This window comes from Symphalangus syndactylus, chromosome 10, assembly GCF_028878055.3.
Source record: "Symphalangus syndactylus isolate Jambi chromosome 10, NHGRI_mSymSyn1-v2.1_pri, whole genome shotgun sequence".
NCBI classification, from domain to species: domain Eukaryota; kingdom Metazoa; phylum Chordata; class Mammalia; order Primates; family Hylobatidae; genus Symphalangus; species Symphalangus syndactylus.
Genome location: NC_072432.2, coordinates 54,772,234 through 54,794,966, shown reverse-complemented (window position 1 = coordinate 54,794,966; position 22,733 = coordinate 54,772,234). Strand labels below are relative to the sequence as shown.

The 22,733-nt window shown below is 39.4% G+C and overlaps 1 protein-coding gene across 5 annotated transcripts in view; it reads right to left on the bottom strand.

The window, feature by feature from the left end:
- Positions 1-474: 474 nt before the first annotated feature.
- Positions 475-22,733, bottom strand: part of HPSE (heparanase) — a 38,727-nt gene continuing 16,468 nt past the window's right edge. Inside the window, exons 4-13 of one of the 5 annotated variants that reach the window (XR_010113842.1) lie at positions 17,851-18,024; positions 15,487-15,655; positions 14,798-14,845; positions 14,167-14,260; positions 13,610-13,716; positions 10,957-11,071; positions 6,918-7,036; positions 5,729-5,875; positions 1,572-1,825; positions 475-658 (exon numbers count right to left, since the gene is read on the bottom strand). Coding sequence is in view for 4 of the 5 variants with exons in the window: in XM_055297152.2 (XP_055153127.2) it covers positions 499-658; positions 5,729-5,875; positions 6,918-7,036; positions 10,957-11,071; positions 13,610-13,716; positions 14,167-14,260; positions 14,798-14,845; positions 15,487-15,655; positions 17,851-18,024 (1,133 nt within the window). In the remaining variant the exon portion in view is untranslated. Of the gene's footprint in view, positions 659-994; positions 1,826-5,728; positions 5,876-6,917; positions 7,037-10,956; positions 11,072-13,609; positions 13,717-14,166; positions 14,261-14,797; positions 14,846-15,486; positions 15,656-17,850; positions 18,025-22,733 lie in introns of those variants that run through there. The other 4 variants (XM_055297152.2, XM_063610326.1, XM_055297153.2 and 1 more) reach the window with 4 other exon arrangements.

Sequence of the window (22,733 nt, the reverse complement as noted above, 5' to 3'; positions counted from 1 at the left end):
GAGGACAGGAGTTTGAGACCAGCTTGGCCAATATGGTGAAACTCCATCTCTACAAAAAATATAGAAAGTAGCTGGGCGTGGTGGCACATGCCTATAATCCCAGCTACTCAGGACGCTGAGGCAGGAGAATTGCTTGAAGTTGCAGTGAGCCAAGATCGCACCATGGCACTCCAGCCTGGGTGACAGAGAGAGACTCTGTCTCTAAATAAAAAATAAATAAATAAATAAATAATAAAACAAAACAAAACTTTAGATAAAAGTAAAACATGCAAAATGCTAAGCAGTATTTGGAACAAGGTATTATTAGCTATTATTATTAGCAGTGCTCTACCCAGCGAGATCAAAATACTGTGCTAAATCTAGCACTGAGAGTGTCCCAGTGTCTCTCAAGCACCCACTAGTTGCTTTGTAAGGTATCTGCTTCCTTTCCTATAACTTGAGTTGCTTTACTCTTAGTATACTTGAAAAATTCAGTGTCAGGACTAGTATATTTTATTTTCAGATGCAAGCAGCAGCTTTGGCATTTCTTATCACAAAAAAACTATATGAGAAAGCTGGCAAGCCCAGTGAACTTCCTGGCCGGAGAGGTTTTTCCATTAAAGGTGGCAAGGTTTGATCATCCACCATCTTTAGAGTTTGACCATTGAGTTGGACAGATCTGCAAAGGAGAAAGATACACAGAGTTAACCAAGTGGTGCGTGCCCCACCCATGCTGCTACAAAAGTCATGAAATCTTTTTTAGACCAAATAAACTTTTTTTTGTGTGTGTGGCAGCCTATATTATATAACTTGTATTTCAACACTTTATCAGTTAGGCATTTGACCTAGATAATCTTTAAGCTACAGTGGCAGAGTTGAGTAGTTATGATAGAGACTATATGGACCCCAAAGCCAGAAATATTTACTGTCTGGCCCATTACAGAAAATGGAACACACACAATCTATACTAGGCAATATGATGGTGGTATAAAAAGGATAAACATGACACAACTCCTGGAATGGTGGCTATTTTATTTAATGGCCAATAACTGAAACCTTTTTTATATAAAGCAAATAGATATATAGAATTGAATGCAGTTTTTATGAATTTAGCATAAATGGTAGCCAATGAAATTTCTCACTTGTAACTATGCCCATAAACTGTCTAACTCCCATCTCCCTGCAGGAGGTATGCAATCATTTTCTTACTATTATTAAGAAATTTTGGTAGAATGCTGTGATGAAACAAAAACAATTGGCTAAAACTACAGAAAATTTTATATTTTCTATGTATTTAACTATTGGAATTCAAATTAAAAACAGTTGAACGTTTTTAAAAATTAAGGAAAAGTGTTATTTCTTATACATACTTATTATTTAAATCAAATTAATGCATATTCACAGGAACAAATCAATATAGGCAAGAGCTTATGAAGAAAAGCTTTAGTCAGCTGTAGGTCTATTGATATTTTCATAATTCTAAATAAGATGCTTATATCTCTTTTTCTCAAATATGTTTTATATTGTGAACAAAGTTAGCACTCTTCAAATATTGAAAACTTGTAAATTAGGCCGAGCACAGTGGTTCACACCTGTAATCCCAGCACTTTGGGAGGCTGAGGCAGGCAGATTACTTGAGGCCAGGAGTTCAAGATCAGCCTGGCCAACATGGCAAAACTCCATCTCTACCCAAAAATACAAAAATTAGCAGGGCATGGTGATGTGTGCCTGTAGTCCCAGCTACTCAGGAGGCTGAGACATGAGAATCGTTTGAAGCTGGGAGGTGGAGGTTGCAGTGAGCTGAGATTGCACCACTGCACTCCAGCCTCGGCGGTAGAGCAAGATTCTGTCGAAAAAAAAAAAAAAGAAAAAAGAACGTATAAGATTAGTTACTGTCAGAGTTATATTTATATCATTTATGTAATACATGTATGTAGAACACTTATAACAGTGTCTTTTATATAGTAAACACTATAAAAGTATTATCTATCATCATTATTATTACTCAGATAAATATAGGAAAAGTAACCTAAGTCAATATAACCATTTTAAATATTTTGATGTATATTCATTCTTTCATCTATTTTTTATGTACATGTATACAGTCATATGCCACATAAGGATGTTTTGGTCCACCACGGACCGCATATATGAGTGTGGTTCCATAAAATGATAAAATTATAATTCCTATTGCCTAGCAATATCATAGTCATTGTAACATTGTAGCACAACACATTAGTTTTCTATGTTTAGATACACAACTACTTAACACAATGGTAACTTGCCATTGTGTTAAGTATTTGTATATTCACTACAGTAACATGCTTTACAGGTTTGTAGCCTAGGAGCAATAGGCTAGTCATATAGCCTAGATGCATAGTAGTCCAGACTGTCTAGGTTTGTGTAAGTTCACTCTATGACGTTCACACAAGGATGAAATCACCTATCGACACATTTCTCAGAATGTATCCCCATCATTAAGCAACACACGAGTGTGTACATTTTTTTTTTACTTAAGTATGGGTATATTGTATCTTCTTAAAACTTGACTCTTCCCCCTACCTCAGCACATCCAACTTTTTCTCACACCATTAAACATTCATCCACTACATAATTTTAATGTCTACACAGGATTCCATGGTGTGAGTATATTAGTTTATTTACTTAATTCTCTAATGTTAGATATTTTTCCATGTAGCATTATTACATATTTTTTTCCTTAAAAAATTCTCTCACACCCTGTCCTCATTAAGCATCAGTGAGCAGAAAAACTGGTTTCCATTTTGACCTAATGAGATGCTCAGCCCTGGGTTCTATAACTTAAGACATATCAATAGCACGCCCATTGCTATTGGAGTTGTACTCAGTCTATATGAGTTGGTTTTGGTTAAAAGCCTGTATCACCTCAATTTTTAGATGGGGTGAAGGGGGAAATGCCATGACCATCATCAGGAAACCACAGACAAAAATAGGTCTTGAAAATATCTCCAACGAACAGTGGTAAGAGCCTGTTCTGCATGAAATTAAGAACCTTGCAAGAGTACACACAAAAGTTTTAGATATGCTTTTGGAGAGGATATTTTGCTACAAAGTTTAAAGGTAAATCTGATCACTGTGAATTAATCCTGCTGGGGATAAGATGAGGTACATGGGCAAGATATTATACCATCAGGCTATATTGCTTAATCAGCTGTACATTTATCTAAAAGATGCTACACATATATCAAGTGTAAGCTTAATGTATGCTGATTATTTTCACATCAGGCTGGGCAATGAGGGTGGGGTTTAATTTGGGTGTAGTGTCTTATTTTATATTCTGAAGTCAATAACATGACAAAGAGATAGAAGATGTTTGTCAAATTTCAGATGAAATGAAGCTGGAAGGAATTAGCAAGCAACAGATTCGGCGGAAATGGGGATGCTGGGCAAAAAGTATGAGATAAATATAAAATACTGCCTTTATGTTAAAAATATGTTCATTCAGCCCAGATGAGGTGGGTCATGCCTGTAATCCCAGCACTTTGGGAGGCTAAGGCAGCAGGATTGCATGAGTCCAGGAGTTCGAGACCAGCTTGGGCAATACAGTGAGACCTTGTCCCTATTTTTTTTTTTAAACCATACAGCAACCTAATAATTTTTAGGGCTGGGTGCAGTTTTTCATGCCTGTAATCCCAGCACTTTGGGAGGCCGAGGAAGATCACTTGAGCTTAGGAGTTTGAGACCAGCCTGGGCAACATAATGAGACCTCGTCTCTACAAAAAATTAAAAAATTAGCCAGGTGTGATAGCATGAGCCTGTGGTCTCAGCTACTCAGAAGGCTGAGGAGGAAGGATCACTTGAGCCCAGGCAGCAGTGGCTGCAGTGAGCTGTGACTGCACCACTACTCTCCAGCCTGGGAGACAGAATGAGACCCCCGCCTCAAAAATAATAATAATGATAGTAATAATTTTTAAAGGTGACTGTTGTTCAACTCTCTGAGGTCATTAATATGAGCAAGCGTACAGACTGTGCACTCATAAACTTATCTAGGATACTTTTTTGCAAAATTTTAAAGACAGAATAGTGTAAGTAATATATACTCATCCAAGAGAATTTAGGGGAATAAAACATTGTCTATAATTTCACCAGTTTTCCAATTATAAAACATAAAATGTGTGATCAGAATGTAATAGGGGCAGGGCATGGTGGCTCACGCATGTAATCCCAGCACTAAGGGAGGCTAAGGCAGCTGGATCACTTGAGGTCAGGAGTTCAAGACCAGCCTGGCCCACATGGTGAAACCTCATCTCTACTAAAAATACAAAAATTAGCCAGGTGAGGTGATGCATGCCTGTAATCCCAGCTACTAGGGAGGCTGAGGTGGGAGAATCACTTGAACCCGGAAGGTGGAGGTTGCAGTAAGCCTAGATCACGCAACTGCACTCTAGCCTAGGCAACAGAGTGAGACTGTCTCAAAAAAAAAAAAAGAAAGAAAAAAATGTCTACAGAGGCTATGTTGGAAAGGCTCTTGGGAAGACTTCTGGATCTCTCCCCTGACCCTGCCTTTTTCCTATTACATGTTATATGATTATAGTTATAGTAAAATAAAGCATAGAGAGGAAAAAATAAAAGAACAGTACCCAGTGTTAATAATGTTTGCCTGTGGGGGATAGGACTTTGGAGAGAGCGTGCTTACTGTACTGCCTCAGGTTCCGAGGCTAATAGTCCTGGAATACATCACTTATGTGGCATTTGCAAAGATGGGAGGAGATGGTGAGAATTTTGTAAACTCTTAATTTTTATTTATTTATTTTTTTGAGATAGGGTCTCACTCTGTCACCCAGGCTGGGTGACAGAGGCACCATACAGCTCACTGCAGCCATGACCCCCCTGGGCTCAAGCAATCCTCCTACCTCAGCTTCCCAAGTAGCTGGGACTACAGGTACATGCCACCATGACTGGCTAATTTTGGTATTTTTTTGTAGACAGAGTTTCGCCATATTGCCCAGGCTGGTCTCAAATTCCTGGGCTGAAGTGATCTGCCTGCTTCACCTTCCCAAAGTGTTGGGATTACAGGCGTGAGCCACCGCGCCAAGCCTGTAAACTCTTTTTATGCTCCAATATGAGAATAGTCATGAGAAAGGAACTCCTTCCAACATACATTGAACAGAAACCTTAAAATATTTATATGCCTAACTCTTCAAGACTCATAGTCATTTTTTGGCACTCCATTGAATACAGGCTTTTATAAGATGTAGTCAATAATTGGTTTTTGCAACCAAAGTATATGAGAATCTACTTAAGAAGTATACTCTAGCTATTCTTTTTCTTACTCTAACCAATAAAAATTAATGCTGTAAAAGAATCACACTGATCTCACATGGTATGATATTTTATACCAACCCACATATCTTTGATAGCAATTATACAAAGGTATATTTTGCTTTAGTGAATGTGTTACCAAGAATTATGTCTTTTTAGAGTAAATAATTTAAATGCGTTGAGTGGATCTTGATAAGTCAAGTTATTTTGAAATGCAAACTTATTCTCTAAGATAACTGCTAGTTTGTGTTCACATCCTTTTGCTTTAGACTCTCAGGGTGAGTTATACTCATATTAGTAAGTATTCATATATAAATTTCCTGAATATTAAGAATTATTAGAACTTGAAACAGTTGACTTTGTCTTTTGCTCCTTGTCCAAACTCTCTATCCTGATAAACACCAGTAAATTTATTGAAAGTTTGGAATGAACAAGGAAAATTACTTACTTGGAAAGTAATCCATGAGGTCCCAAAGGTCTTAGAAGGTATTTATCCACTTGCTTGTTAAAAAAAGGATAGGGTAACCGCAAGTACTTGGTGACATTATGGAGGTTTATGGCATACAGAGTTAAATCTCCTTCTTTATACCTTGGACTAAAAGCAAAGAGGTTAACTCAATAAAAATATTTATCTAATTTAAGCAATTAAAAACTCAATTACAAATGTGATCCTAAGTATTAGTATCCATAATGACAATCCATAATGCATCCTAAGTATTAGGATCCATAACGACAGTGGGCCCTCTTAGTATCCTTCTTTTATGATCGTTTTAGACCACTAGTATGCTCCTATTTTGAAAACACAGTTAAAAATATTGCCGTTCACGCTACCAATGTCTGGCCTAGAGCACGCTGAGATCCTCACAGTCTGCCAGCTGGTTTGTTAAGAGGCCAGCCAGACTATCCATTTTCAGACATAGGAAGGTAAAAGGCAAATTTTGTGGGTTCATGTGAATTCAAATTATAAACCATAAAAACAGGGGCTTTTCCTAGCCTTATAAAAAGACTGAAACATATAAGAAAATTAAATCTACCGACATTTTGTATGAATTTATCCATTCAAACCATTCCCCTCGCTACTTCCCACTGGGATCCTCACTATCCAGAGTTCCCAGTCACCAACAATCGGAAATGGTAGGTGGTCTTTTTTGGCTAGAATTGGTATTTCAGCATCATCTTACCAGGAATGATAGATTGAAACCTATCTAGAGAATATTCCTGAGATTTAGGAACATTTTTTGCTACCTAAAGCAAGAGTATGAGGCTACAAAAATCTCGATGTCTTCTCAACTCCAGAAACTGCAGTAGCAACTTTTGAAAATAATATTGTTGTTATTATTGTTCTCCTTTTCAAGAATCACTTGAATTCAGGAGGTGGAGGTTGCAGTGACTGAGATTGCACCACTGCACTCCAGCCTGGGTGACAGAACGAGGCCCTGTCTCAAAAAACAACAACAACAAAAGTATCATTTTTCTTTTAAAAATAAAATAAAATAAAATCATTGTATAAAACTTTACTAAACTGCAACTGCCTATACTCATGCAGTGTATAGATACATGCAACAGGGTGTTTGAGTAAAGTTATGGGCTTACCCACTAAAACTTGATGATTGGTAAAGGGTGTGTTTTATACTTACTTGTCAGTGTTTGTGCAATGAAGGTATACTCGAAGTTTCCTTCTCTTTGAACCTTTCACACTTGCCATTAACACCTTGGTGCCCACCAATTTCTTGAACAGAAGAGATAGCCAATAATCCTGGTTGTGGTGGTTGGTGAGAAAGAGACAAAAATAGATCTTTACTTTTGTCCTTATTTAACGAAACCAGTGGCAAGCAAATAGTTATCCTACAAAGAGTATCACTGTTATCCCAGGGGCATTTAAATACTATTCATCTTTTTTTTTTTTTCCCTCACATGTGACCACCATGAATCTGAGAGCAGTATCTTGCTTGCTGCTTTTTATCACTGGAGGACACAATTCAAAAGGCCATAGCCTCTAGGGGATATCTGTCAACAATGATCAGAGTTTAAGTATTCTTGGTTATCGTTCATCCAAGAATTCAAAGCAAAGCTCAAAGCCAAACTTTTAGACACGCACACATACACAAACACATGTACACACTCACAAAGACAAATTTTTAAAGTAAAACTTCTGTCTGTTTAGAGACAAATAATTTCATTTAGGCCAGGCACGGTGGCCAAAGTGTAATCCCAAGATTTTGGCAGGCTGAAGTGGGTAGGTCACTTGAACCCAGGACTTCAAGACCAGTCTGGGAAACATGATGAAACTCCTTCTGCACACAAAATACAAAAAGTTAGCCAGGTGTGGTGGTGTGCACCTGTAGTTCCAGGTACCGAGGAGGCTGAGGTGAGAAGATCACCTGAGCCCAGGAGGTCAAGGCTGCAGTGAGCCATGATTGCGCCTCTGCACTCCAGCCTGGGAAACGAAATGAGACACTGTCTCAAAATAACAGTTAAAAAAATATTTTAAGAAATTTCATTTAAAACCTTATTCCCTCCACCCCAATAAAGTAATGGATTAGGCAATGGTCACCACTAGCTATCAAGATCAAAACCAGACACAACCAGACATTATGTGCTTCCAGAAGCAGATAATAAAGAATTCTTGCAAAAAAAAAAAAATACAACAAAAATCCTGAATAAACTCAAGCTTCTAGGTATAACTACCAGTTTACAGGAAACACAGGGGACAGAGGAACATGCTAAATGATATCATAGGAATAAATTTAGCAAGCTCTATAATGTAGGAAATACTATAGAACAAATTACCTGTTTTTTCACGTTAATAATTACAAGAGATGAAAGAGAAGGAGGAAGAACTTAAAGATGAACAAACTTAAGAGACTTATCAACCAAATGCAATATATGGACTTTGTTTGGATTCTGATTTGAGTAACTATCAATAATATTTTAGACAATAAGGAAAATGTGAGACACTGACAAAGTATCTGGTGATACTAAGGAATTATTGTTATTATTTAAAGTATGATAAAAATATTGTGTTTTTACAAAAAGGATACATACTAAAATATGTATATTTTTTGAGACATGGTCTCTCTCTGTCGCCCAGGCTGGAGTGCAGCAGTGTGAACGTAGCTTACTGCAGCCTCAACCCCTTAGGCTCAAGCGATCCTCCTGCCTCAGCCTCTCATGTAGCTGAGACCACAGGCATGTGCCACCGTAAGTTTTTGGTTTTTTGTTGCCGTAGCTGGTCTTGAACTCCTGGGCTCAAGTGATCCTCCTGCCTCAGCTTCTCAAAGTGTTGGGATTACAGGTGTGAGCCACCACACCTAGCACATACTGAAATATTTATAGATAAAGTAATATATCTGAAACTTGCTTCAAAGTAATCTAATAGGTAGGAGGTGGAAAGCGGGAAGGATTATGGATTAAACAAGATCAAAGTATCCTACTCTTTTGTTCTTAGTTGGGATGGACCTCTGTAATGAGACAGAAAACAGGAGAAAAACAAACATAAGTTTATTAACATGTATATTAATACATGCATATTAACAGAAAATACCCAGGGAACAAGTAATTCTCAAAGAGGTGGCTTAGAACTCCAGCTTATAGAGCAAATTTTTGGACAAGAGACATGACAAAGGAAAAGGATTTTTAGTCTCTGGGGTGGCAAGTTGTGGGAAGGAAAATAAATGAGTATGTAATATAGCTTCTTCTAGTGCCATCTCTACACTGATAAGGGTCTGAAGTTATTTTCAGTGATTAACTCTTGTTTTTCCTGGTAGAAAGGGAAGGAGGGGGACTTTTAAGATTCATGTCCTGCTTTTAGGCAAATGGAGGAGGACAGAGAACTTTTCTTCTATGTGTTTCTTCCCAGTTGCCTTTAGCTCGAAATAATCCTTATGCCAAAGTGGCATATTTTGGGGTGGCATGTTCTGGTCTCCTAAAGTGGGTTCATATACTTTCCTCTGTATTTTGTATATGATTAAAATTTTCTATAGTAAAAGTTTTTCTTAAAAAACCACGGATCGGTGGCGGGCACAATGGTTCATGCCGGTAATCCCAACACTGGGAGGCTGAGGTGGGATGATCACTTGAGCCCAGGAGTTCGAGACCAGCCTGCACAATACAGTGAGACCTTGTCTCAATTTTTAAAATAATAAATAAATAAATAAATAAATAAATCACCATTCAACACATACCCCAACTTTTCCTTCTTGAAAGTAGAGGGAAAGTAGACTTAACAAGACAAATGGCTTTTGTTTCTCTGCGTAAATTCCACTTTTTCACTGGAGACAAGAGTGGAATCAATGTTTTCAAAGGAGACATAAGCATGGGTCAATGACTGGTAGGGTAGAAAGTACGCGGGCCTCAGAGGCAGGATTTGAATGGGATTTTTAAGAGTAACGTAGGACTACAGTGTGGCTTCCTGTAAATCATGCAACCTCTTCTCAATTTGAACTTCCTTATCTAAAAAATGCATCCAAGATACCTGCCTTGCCACCTCACAGGACTGTCATGCAAATAAAATGAAGTCACAGACATGTAGAGTGAGTTTAAGTCTAATTCTCTTGGTTCTACAAGTGTCAAGGGTACCATTTACTCTTGCACGTTTTTCTAGCTGACTGAGAACCTTGAAGGAGAAGCATATTTAGTGCATATACAAAGAGTTTGTAAGGCAAAGCTTTATGTCTGGGCCCTGGGAAAATTTGGATGAGATAAAAAGGTCAGGAGTAGGTTTTGAATGTTTGTCTAGTGAAATTACAATGCTTAGTTTAACTCTACACATGACAGAATATACTTGGGGAAAGATAAACTCCATTTTTGCAAGGTCATTTTTCTAAGAATTTTCTAAAAAAAGATGAGTAATATGTTCCACAAGCTTGGACCACTATAGATAAAAAGCAGTTTTGTTGGGAAGTTTATCCACAAACCACAAAAGCCTAGCTTATATTTTCACATATGCTCTTTGCAAAATTTCTTAGCTTTCCTACAACATTCAAATAATTCTTTTAGGAATTATTCTTAGAAAATAGATATCTGCAAATGACACTTTAGACTATAAAAATCAAGGTCATGCTTCTCAGGCCTACATCTGTATTATCCCTGACATATATTTAGATATACAGCTCTTCCACGAGGCTTTTTGGGAAGAAACATTTCCTGATTTAGCACCAGACGCAGTTGGAGGAAGGATTAGAAATGAGAATTTATTCATAAATATCTTGAAGATTATTAACAAAATAGTAAAGTAAATTCTTAGCATGAGATTTTTAAGCAAATACATGGTACTGGCTCATTTTAAGGTTAAATAAATTACAATTTCATAACATAAAAAATGTTTTGAAGCTTTGCATACTGTAGGCAGTTATAACTTTGATTTACTTTATAAAACATTTAAAAATCCAACTTATTTTGTCTTGTATAATGAGTCATAAAATTTCAAATTATCCCCTTTTAAACAAAATCCACACTATACTGCAAATGGCTTACATTTAAAAAGTTATTCCTAGCTCTTGATTTCTTCTCTTCAAACACACACATAAAAGGTTGGATGACATCTAAGGCTCCTTCTAATTCATCATCTCATGATTTGGCTAGTTACTGAGAGGATTGACTATTCATAGGAGGTTAACACCAAGGGTCCTGAGTTGACTTTACTCTACTAGAATTAGGAAAATAATGGTCACTTACGGGTAAAGGATCGAAGTTTTCATCCACTAAATGGTAGTTTCCTGCTCCAAAGAATACTTGCCTCATCACCACTTCTATTCCCATTCGGGCTGACAGGCCCAATTTATCCAGCCACCTGGGACAGAGCGAGACCAAGCTTTCTTGAGGTTTGGAAACAAAATCGCTCAATTCTAATTGCACACCATCTTGATTTTATTTATTTATTTATTTATTTATTTATGTATTTAGAGACAGGGTCTCACTCTGTCACCCAGGCTGGAGTGCAGTGGCGTGATCATAGCTCTCTGCAACCTCAAACTCCTGGGCTCCATTAATCCTCCTGTCTCAGCCTCCCAAGTAGCTGGGACTGAAACCGCCTTTGCAAAAATTATAACTGAGGAAATTATGACAGTGAAGGAGATCAGTCCTAATTGACTCCATCTTGCTTCTAACCTTTAAGCTGTCCTTCTTCATTCCTGGGTGTAGGCTGAACTAACTTTGGGAAGAAATTCAGTTCATGGTTTGACTCTGAAACAAAATTGATAATAGCCCTTTTCTGAAAAGACCCCCTTCTTGCCTGGGGACCAGTCTACCTTTGCAGGACTAACAAATTAGCTACAACATTAGAGATTATGGTTTAGGGATAATGCAGCCTCTGGCTCCAAGGGTCTGAACCTCCCCAAATTGTTCCTGGGGATAACATCACTGTTGTAAAACCTAAGATCAGTGCTTGAGATATCTTGCAGACCCTGAACCGGATGGATCAGTTGAGACCACTCAGACCGGTAATCTGGCCCAACCAGTTCTGCCATCCCATCCAGGAACAGAAGACAGCAAGAAAACCTCACTTCCACTCCCTATGATTCCATCTCCAACCTGACCAATCAGCACTCTCCACTTCCTAAGCCCCTACCAGCCAAATTATCTTTAAAAACTCTGATCCTCGAATGCTCAAGGAGACTGATTTGAGTAATAATAATACTCTGGTCTCCTGCACAGCTGGCTCTGCATAAATTACTCTTTCTCCATTGCAATTCCCCTGTCTTGATAATTGGCTCTATCTGGACAGTGGGCAAGGTGAACCCGTTGGGCGGTTACAGGACCACAGATGCATGCCACCATGCCCGGTTCTGATTTATTGATCTTTGAGGGAGGAATTAACAGGAAGCCAGAAAAGTGTCATCAATTATAAATAAGTCATTTAAATGAAATGGCGACTGCATGCAGCAGCAGCAGCAGCAGAATCCCTCCCTTTACATCTTTCCATATGATAACAAATCCTAGAAGACTATTACCATGCTAGAGGTATCCCTTTCAGGGTGAGACAACTTCCACAAAGCAGGGTAGACAAATTCCCACCTTTATAGACAATTCCTGGTCCTATGAGGTCCCTGCACAAACAATGTGTTAGGGCTGAAGAAAAAGTAGCAGTCAGCAGGGGTAAAATGTAAAATAAACAGAATTGCACCTAAGCTATTATGGACACCTCTTTCCACTTCTCCTTCTCTATCCCCCTTCTCCCCAACACCCCAGATCTTTAGTTAATGGCAAAACAAACATCTCCATTCTTTATTCCTCATGCTTCCATGAGCATAAAGGATTTGTGATATATTCTAGGTTTATAAGAATGAGGATGAGAGAAAAAAGAATGAAGATGGAAGAGAAAAGAAAAAAAATCTCAATGTGAGGATATAGCACTATAGATTAAAAGCACTAACAGAGTTACTAAATGTAACTAAACCAGTATTTTAAAGCAATCAAGTTTGTGGTGTTGGACAATGAGATGATATAACAAATCTTTAAATTCAATAATAGCCCCTCTGGTGGGACCTCATACTTTAGGCTCTAAACTTCTTGGGAATCTATGAATTATAGCTACATACACTAAGTATCCTCCTGAGAGACAAAGCTGTAATATGCTCTAACTTGCATTTTTTTTTTTTAGAGACAGAGTGTGGCCGGGCGTGGTGGCTCATGTCTGTAATCCCAGCACTTTGGAAGGCTGAGGTGGGCAGATCACTTGAGCTCACGGGTTTCAGACCACCCTGGGCAACATGTCAAAACCCCGTCTCTACTAAAAATACAAAAATTAGCCCAGTGCGGTGATACTCCTGTAGTCCCAGCTACTCAGGATGCTGAGGCAGGAGAATCGCTTGAACCCGGGAGGCAGAGGTTACAGTGAGGTGAGATCGTGCCACTGCCCTCCAGCCTGGATGACAGAGGGGGAAAAAAAAAGAGTCTCACTCTGTTGCCCAGGCTAGAGTGCAGTGGCACCATCATAACTCAGTGCAGCCTCAAACTCCTGGGCTCAAGCAATCCTCCCACCTTGGCCTCCCAAAGTGTTAGGATTACAAGGAACTACCATATCCGGCTATATGCATTCTTTTACAATGTACTTCTTTAAAGTAAGGACTACTTGACATATTTATGGGCCATAATTAAAGGACAAAATTTCTAAAACAATTCATCCTTATAGTGATTAATTTGGGACCCTTGTTAAAGATGTCCCTCAAGCTTTAGTAAATCATTTTCTTGCAAAATCTGGCATGAATTTTGGGGCTCAGCCACTGAAACCGTCTTTGATCTGCTTTTTGGCTGGGGAGCTATTTCAGCAGAATAGAAGGATGGAGAAGAGCTGCACTCTGACTCCTAAGGCCAGCGCTGCTTCACTCACATAAAGCCAGCTGCAAAGGTGTCGGATAGCAAGGGTGCTCCGCCTCCATATGCAGAGCTTGTTTCTCCTAACCAGACCTTCTTGCCAGGCCTGGTGCTCTCAACCACCTATAGAACAGAAAAGTATCCGTGGTAATTGCAAAAAAGCTGACCTGTGGTTTCAGCTGTGGTGTTGAAAATTAACAGCATTCAAAACTTTGTATTCCTAGACTCACCCCTCTTATATAGTTATAAAATATGTTCATAGTCATTTAGGTCTTGGGAAACTTTCTTTTATTGAAATAGTAGGCTGTGGAAGGAATATGAAGTGAACCAACCCATTCTTATCATTTATGTGAGTTAATTCTACTAAAGGCTATTGGAAATATTTCAAATTTCTAATCACATACATGGGGTAAGACCCAATGCTAAGGGGGAAACTAACAGGGGGTAAGTCACAGTGCTTGTTCTCTAAAATTAGAAAAACATGCAAATAGACATACCTATACAATTTAGAACTAGCTAGACTATAAAATAAGGATTCTGGTTTTACATTAAAAAGTTTAAAAAGACTATTACCTGGAAAACTTTTTGCACAGATGAAATAAAAATGTCCAATACACCAGGGTTTAGAAAATCTTCTTTGGTAGCAGTTCGTCCATTCAAATAGTAGCTAAATTATACAGAAAACATTCAGAAAAAAAATAACAAACTTTACTTTCTGCTTTTAGGTTAATTGCTGACCTTATTCTTCTTCTTACCTCTCCCACTCACCTGTTACTAAAGAAAGGTAGAAGTTCTACTAGGGAAAGACCAAGATGGAAGGGAGTTATGAGGAGGAGTGCATTCTATGCAAGTAACTAGAAATCAGTTACTCTGTCTTGAAAAAACACCGTGGCAAGTACATGTACTCCTGGGTTACTGGTTCTTTGGCAAGCAATTGGTTTTAGCTACTTATATGTTCCATGGGTTAATTGGCACTGTTCTTCTGTATAAAGTGATCTTTATAGAAACCACAACATTATTTAAAATAACTTAAAATTTTTTTTTATTAATATTAATATTGGAGTACCGTGCTACTTGAGACACTATTTGTTTCTTATTTGAACTGCAGTCAATTGGCAGTTAAATGGAACTAACTTTTTGAACACTAGGTAATAAATAAAGCTAGCCTTACTTTCCTTGTATTAAGAATAGGAGACATACTTACTGATGCCATGTAACTGAATCAATCACTCCTCCACCAGCCTTCAGGAAGCTAGAAAAAAATTTTTATTATCACTCAGTCATATAATACATATATATGCACAATATACGCATGAGGGTTTTATTCCCTAGAAATGGGCTGGTTACTGCTTTAGGATCAGGTAAACACAAACTTCCTAATTTTGATAGCAAATTTTATCATAGGTGCCATTTGCCTCAGATCCCTTGATATTCTGAACCCGTCAAAATTTCCTTTTTTGGTAAATCATGTATTCAGGCAGCAGATTGTTTAATAACACGTGGACTATTGAGGATTGTCTACCAGAGAGAATTTTTTTTTTTTCTTAAGAAAAGTGGTGGCTGGGTGTGGTGGCTCATGCCTGTAATCCTGGCACTCTGGGAGGCTGAGGTGGGAGGATGGCTTGAGCACAGGAATTCAAGAGACCAGCCTGGGCAACACAGGGAGACTCCATCTTTACAAAAAAATTTTTTTAAAGTAGCCAGGTGTGGTGGTGTGCACCTGCAGTCCCAGCTATTTGTGGGACTGAGATGGGAGGATTGCTTGAGCCTGGGAGGTCGAAGTTGCAGTGAGCCATGATTGTACCACTGCACTCCAGTCTGGGTGACAGAGCGAGATTGTCTCAAAAGGAAAAAGAAGAAAAGTAAAGTGATTCTGCATCCTCTAGTTCCTACCTCTTCAGCATCTTAGCCGTCTTTCTTCGAGGCTGACCAACATCAGGACCATAGAGTTTTGCATTTTTGAAGGTGGACTTTCTTAGAAGTTTATGCAATTGAATAAAATCTTCTCCTAACTGCGACCCATTGATGAAAATATCAGCCTTCTTAAGGAAGCTGTTAGGTTCTGAAAGACAGCAATCCTCAAAATATATATATCGAGAAATGTTGTATTTAAAAGCAAACATACAGCAGTATATAAAAGCAACAGAACATTCTCCAAATTACAAAAACTTGTAATTCAAAGTCAAGAAAAGTAAAACCAGGTCTGGCGCTATGGCTCATGACTGTAATCCCAGCATTTTGGGAGGCTGAGATGGGAGGATCCTCTGAAGCCAGGAGTTTGAGACCACTCTGGGTAACATAGTTCCATGAGGGGAAAAAAAAACACAAAAAATTAGCTAGATGTGGTGGTGCATGCCTGTAGTCTCAGCTTGGGAGGCTGAGGGAGAGGATTACTTGAGCCCAGAAGGTCGAGGCTGTAGTGAGCCATGATCACGCAACTGCACTCCAGGCTGAGTGACAGAGCAAGCGTCTGTCTCAAAAAATAAAATAAATAAGTAAAGTAAAACTCATAGTTATAAATAAGATACTCCAGAAAAACAAAACAAAAATTTTAACTGTAGAACTGAGATATGAGGGGCTATTAAACAATTTGAAGTTAATAATTAGGGTAATAAACCAATGGATATGGATATCTGGGAACTACACTATATTCCATATCTAGTAACTTCATTACTTTGGAAAAAAGGTTTGACACTGGGCACAGTGGCTCATGCCTATAATCCCAGCACTTTAGGAGGCCGACGCAGGAGGATTATTTGAGGCCAGGAGATCGAGACCAGCCTGGGCAACACAACTAGACAAAAGAAAAAAAAATTGGCTAGGCATAGTGTAGTCCTAGCTAATCAGGGGGCTGAGGTGTGAGAGAATGCATGAGCCCAGGAGTTGGAGGTTACAGTGAGCTATGAACACGCCACTGCACTGGGTAACAGAGCAAGATCTCGTCTGAAAAAAAAAAAAAAGTTTGAGCAGGAAGAAGACTTGTGCTCATCCTATTACTACATTTCATTTCCCATTTAATCCTCATTTCCATTGGTTGATATGTGGAAAAAGCACTCTATGTTTTGAATAAATGTGGCAAATCATGAATACTTATACTTAAAATTTACAAGTTCTTTGCAAAAAAAGAATGAAGAAGGAGACAGTCAGGAGCTTGACCCACGTAGGATTCTATACTGGCAAGTTCTAGGCCGCTTGGGCAGGTCATGAAGGTTGCAATGGGGTTACTGAGATTAACTGACACATTTGAGAAACTGAGAAAGGAAGGGATGAATACAACAAACTGCTGACTTCCCAGTTTTGCTGAGTCCAGCTTGCCAAGCATAATAGGGTTAAGTGATTCTGAAAATCTCAAGGGAACTTTGGAGCTGGGAATGTTGCCGGCTCCAACTGGTTTTCACTTCAAATGTAACATAAACTGGGATTAGCAATAATAGGTTCTGGAATAAATACAGTAAGAGTTTCTGCCACATGCACTTCAAAAAGCTGCATTGTTGAGCACTTGCAAGAATGTGCCCAGGCAGAAGTATATTTGCTAATATTAAAAAGAGTGTTGGCCAGGCGCAGTGGCTCATGCCTGTAATCCCACCACTTTGGGACACCGAGGCGGGCGGATCATGGGGTCGGGAGATCGAGACCATCCTGGCTAACACGGTGAAACCCCGTCTCTACTAAAAATACAAAAAAATTAGCCGGGCGTGGTGGCGGACGCCTGTAGTCCTAGCTACTCGGGAGGCTGAGGCAGGAGAATGGCGTGAACCCAGGAGGTGGAACTTGCAGTGAGCAGAGATGGCGCCACTGCACTCCAGCCTGGGCGACAGAGCGAGACTCCATCTCAAAAAAAAAAAAAAAGTGTTATAAGAAATAATGCTAACCGGGCCTCGTGGCTCACGCCTGTAATCCCAGCACTTTGGGAGGCCGAGGCGGGCGGATCACGAGGTCAGGAGATCAAGACCATCCTGGCTAACACGGTGAAACCCCGTCTCTACTAAAAATACAAAAAAAAAAAAAAAAAAAAAAAAAATTAGCCGGGCGCAGTGGCGGGTGCCTGTAGTCCCAGCTACTCTGGAGGCTGAGGCAGGAGAATGGCGTGAATCTGGGAGGCAGAGCTTGAAGTGAGCCAAGATTGCATCACTGCACTCCAGCCTGGGCGGCAGTGCGAGACTGTCTCAAAAAAAAAAAAATAAATAAAAAATAAATAAAAGAAATAATGCTAGTGGGGAATCTCCTTATTAATGAATTGTTCCCTGGGGTACTCACCATTGCCTAGTTCCCAAGAAATGTTATACCTCTTGGAAGAGCAGTAGTCCAGGAGCAACTGAGCATTAGAACTGTTCCACTGCAAATCTGCTGTTCTTAATAACGCATTTAGGCCAAAGATCAAGTCCAGTCCTGAGCAATTTGCAAAAGTGTATAGCACATCTACAGAGCTTCCTAAAAGACAAATGTCACAATTTAATGGTTAGATTGGCACCACAATGAAGGCCTCCAGATTCGCTTTTCATAATGAATCACTATTTCTGTTGTTAAACTGAAGAAATTCTAGTTCTAATAAATGATTATAATTATGTTTACGAGACAACAAAATTGGACAAATTAAAAAAACAATGTGACTTCATTTGCTCCAGCTGTTGAATGAAATCCCGTGGAAGATACCAGAAGCTCTGGTCTGACACTTAGGTTTTGTTCAAGTGACATCAGGAGAATTGGGGAAGCCACAATTTATAGCTCAGTGCTCCACATGCATAGCCAGACTGTCATTAGTTAGCATAAACCCCACTCTTCATAATCTAAATATCTCTAGTCACAAGTTCAGTTAAAAAATATTTTGATAATTTTAATTATATTTAAAACAATTTTTTAAAAAATCCCTGTATATGATTTATTAATTTAAAATGAATCAAATTTTACATTAAAAAATTGGCCTAGAGTTATAGGACTGTGGTTTCCAAACTCTGTGCAAGGCAAGCTGGGGAGCACCAGTGAATGCATGGATACTGCTGCAAGATTTAGCAACTAAAAGTGCAGGGCGCCTAGTTAAACTTGAACTTCAGATAAGCAATGAATAATTTTCAGTGTATGTCCTATGTAACCATTAAGAAATACTTAGCACAGGGGCCAGGTGCAGTGGCTCATGCCTGTCATCCTAGCACTTTGGGAGGCCGAGGCGGGCGGATCACTTGAGCCCAGGAGTTCAAGACCAGCCTGGGCAACATGGCAAAACCACATCTCTACAAAAAACACAAAAATTAGCCGGGCATGATGGTAAGCACCTGTAGTCCCAGCTAGCTACTTGGGAGGCTGAGGTGGGAGGATCACCTGAGCCCAGGGAGGTCAAGGCTGCAGTGACCCATGATCATGCCATTGCACTCCAGCCTGAGCAACAGAATGAGACCCTGTCTCAAAAAAAAAAAAAAAGTAAAGAAAAATAATTAACATGAAAAAAATTATTTATCTGAAATTCAACTCTAACCAGGCAGTGCTATTTACAGAGGTACTGTAGGATCTTTTATGTTTGCAAGGAAAAAACATCAACATCTATTGGGCAACATTACTATTGGACCTATTACTATTAGGTTGTGTAGACCTTACAATTTAATAATCAAAATACAGGTACTTTTTGTGGCCTAGGCATGCTGTAAAAAAATTTTCTGCCATATTAAGGTGCCATAAGTTTGGGAACTTCCGTACTCTGCTTTTTAAACCATTAGCTGTTCTATTACCACTTTTTGAGAGTGGCAACAATATAATTTTAAGTGTTGTCTTTAAATTGATTACCATATGCATAATAAGTCCTTCCAATTTTCATGTATATCTACAGTCGTTTGTTAAAGAGTAATTCATTCCTGAACTCTTGTAGTTAAAAAAGAAAGATCTCTATCTATCTGGCAAACTTACACCCTTTCTCCTTAAAAGTGGCTTTTTGTTTTGTTTCTAAGTCTTTGGCTTGAGTTACTTGAATAACTATGGAATAATATTAAATATTAACTATTTAAACTGGGCGTGGTGGCTCATGCCTGTAATCCCAGCACTTTGGGAGGTTGAGGCAGGTGGATCACTTGAGGTCAAGAGTTCGAGACCAGCCTGCCCAATATGGTGAAACCCTGTCTCTACTAAAAATACAAAAATTACCTGGGTGTGGTGGCACGCACCTGTAGTCCCAGCTACTTGGGAGGCTGAAACAGAATTGCTTGAACCCAGGAGGCGGAGGTTGCAGTGAGCCGAGATAGCGCCACTGCACTGCAGCCTGGGCGGCAGAGCAAGACTCTGTCTCAAAAAAAAAAAAATTAACTATTTAATATTAACTATAAAGACCACTAGGCAGAAACAACTCTTGCAAGCTGCTTTAGGTGTTTTGATATTTGCTGTGTCACCCACTTCCATAAACTGCTGCCTACCATCAAGGAATGACAGACATTTGGGTTTGAAAAGCTCCCTAGAGTCCTGTGACCCAGCATTCTACTGGATCTTAGAGCCACAGTTTAGGGCAGTATGGAGGCTTTGGGATCATCAGCCTATGCTTAACCTCCACCCTCATTTTTCTAGGAGGAAACTGAGATTCAAACAAGGTAAGTCTTTGCCCAATATCACACAGCCGTTTGGTGGCAGTGCCATTACTAGAGTCTGTTACAAGGGGTGAGTGACCTGCTTTAGTCACATATTATAGGCTTTTATATTGCAAAATCATGTTGTAGGAAGTGCCCTGGATCAGAAATCATAAGACTTGAGCTCCAGGCACAGCTCTCCCACTTATAGACTATAATATGATTGGGAGTAATATCTTTGCCCGACAGGAACCTCAGCTATGGATCTACAGTCCCGGGACAAGCACCATCACATGCCTTCGCCATAAAACCAAGGTTGAAATGACACATGTGAAAACTGTCTGTAAATCACAAAAAAAAACCCTTACAGCTAAATAGCACTTTGTACTAGTCCTGAACAAAGATTATAGCATTTTCAAAAAACCTGGAATGCTTGCACTCATACTTTACCCTTCCTCCATTTCCTCATTCTTCCAAATGCGTTTGGAATTTACATAGCTTGAAATTCTATTATACACCCCCTAAAACATAATCAACTGTAACATCTCCTGGAATAGATGCTCTTGACGACTGAGTTCAAATCCATTCTTTTTTTCTTTTCTTTTCTTTTTTTTTTTTTTTTTTTGAGACAGTCTTGTTCTGCCGCCCAGGCTGGAGTGCAATGGCACAATCTTGGCTCACTGCAACCTCCGCCTCCCAGGTTCAAGCGATTCTCCTGCCTCCACCTCTGGAGTAGCTGGGACTACAGGTGGATGCCACCAAGCCCGGCTAGTTTTTGTATTTTTAGTAAAGACGGGGTTTCACTGTGTTGGCCAGGCTGGTCTTGAACTCCTGACCTCAAGTGATCCACCTGCCTCAGCCTCCCAAAGTGCTGGGATTACAGGCATGAGCCACCATGTCTGGCCACATCTACTCTTAAAAAAAAAAAAAAAAAATAAGAAGGGCCACTTAGCCTACTCCTTCCCCAAAATATGAAGAACAATTTAAAAACTTAGAATTCATTATCTTATTCCCAATCCTTTTCCAAACTCTCATCTCTTACTGTATAAAGAGTGGAGAGATCCTTGGAATGAAGATAACCAAGATGACACATTGGAAGAAATGGCAGACTCTTTCCCTTGGACTGTACCCTGTAAGTCTATGTCAGCATCCAGTGTGGGCCTGGGTGTAGGCAACGGAAGAATGGGGTGATGAGGGGAACAGGAGGAGAAGAGGAAGTACAAAGAGTTAGCTCACTCAGGATGATTACTTTAATAAGGGAATCATCCTTTCTGCAGTCACACCCAGAATTACATCTGTAACATTGCTTCCTTTTCCTGCTCAAACAGGTTTAAAATGTGAGTCTATATTCTCATGACAAATGTTTTTGTCATCTTCTACTTCAGTGGAACACGCCATTCAAGAGGACCTGTGTTAGAAAACTTACCTATATCTTCTGGGACACCTGTTTTTTTTTGTTTTGTTTTTTTTGTTTGTTTGTTTTTTGTTTTTGTTTTTTTGAGACAGAGTCTCACTTTGTCGCCCAGGCTACAGTGCAGTGGCGCAATCTCGGCTCACGGCAACTTCTGCCTCCCAGATTCAAGTGATTCTCCTGCCTCAGCCTCCTGAGTAGCTGGGACTACAGGCGCCCGCCACCAGGCCTGGTTAATTTTTGTATTTTTAGTAGAGATGAGGTTTCACCATGTTGGCCAGGCTGGTCTCGAACTCCTGACCTCAGGTAATTCACCCGCCTCAGCCTCCCAAAGTGCTGGGATTACAGGCGTGAGTCACAGCACCCAGCCTGGGACATGTGTTTTAGGGGTGCAGGCCACTAGCTAAGCAATGAACATGTCCTTATCTCAGCAGCCTTTTGCTACCTCTTCCTTTGTGGTATGTCCCCATGCCACTCAGCCATTACCAATGTCAGCCACAGGTTCAGAACAATGTGTGGAATCCCCTATTGGCTTCTGAAATATTTGTCACTACAATAGTAGGTGCCCAAACTAAACACAGAAGATTTCTGTTTCCATGACGTGCCCATGAAAGCTGAAAATTCGAGCCAGAAATCAAATGTTTACAAATGCAAATAAAATTCTGTGTTTGTTGTACATTTTAGCATTGCCAACAGGGTGGTTGGACTTACACTAACTAACCCGGTTGCATAGTTAGCAAAGGAAGGCATTTCCCCTGGTCTAGGAACTATGAAAGCCAAGTCCTGAAGTTGGAAACCTACCATTTTGGTAACAGAAAGATCCTGTGAAGTAGCAAAACTTTCTTAGAAATTTAAGATACATTAGTATAATGTTTAATACGACCCTCCAAGACTTACCTGTATCTTCTGGGACATGTGTTTTAAGAGCAAACCCATTAATTACCTAATACAACCAGGTCTTCTCCTAGCAGAGCTATAATGATTTATTACAAATGTGGCCTTACTTCTGTGGTTCTCTGGCACATGTCATTCCTTTAATGGGATCTGAAATGGCCTTGCCTTATGCCAAATTCCAGTCAATAATTAATTACACCTATTAAAGTGTCAGAGTAGATCCCCCTCTTAAAAATGCAAAAAAAAGTTTTTAGAGGACAATATTAGCTATTAGCATGTGTGCTATGTTCTGA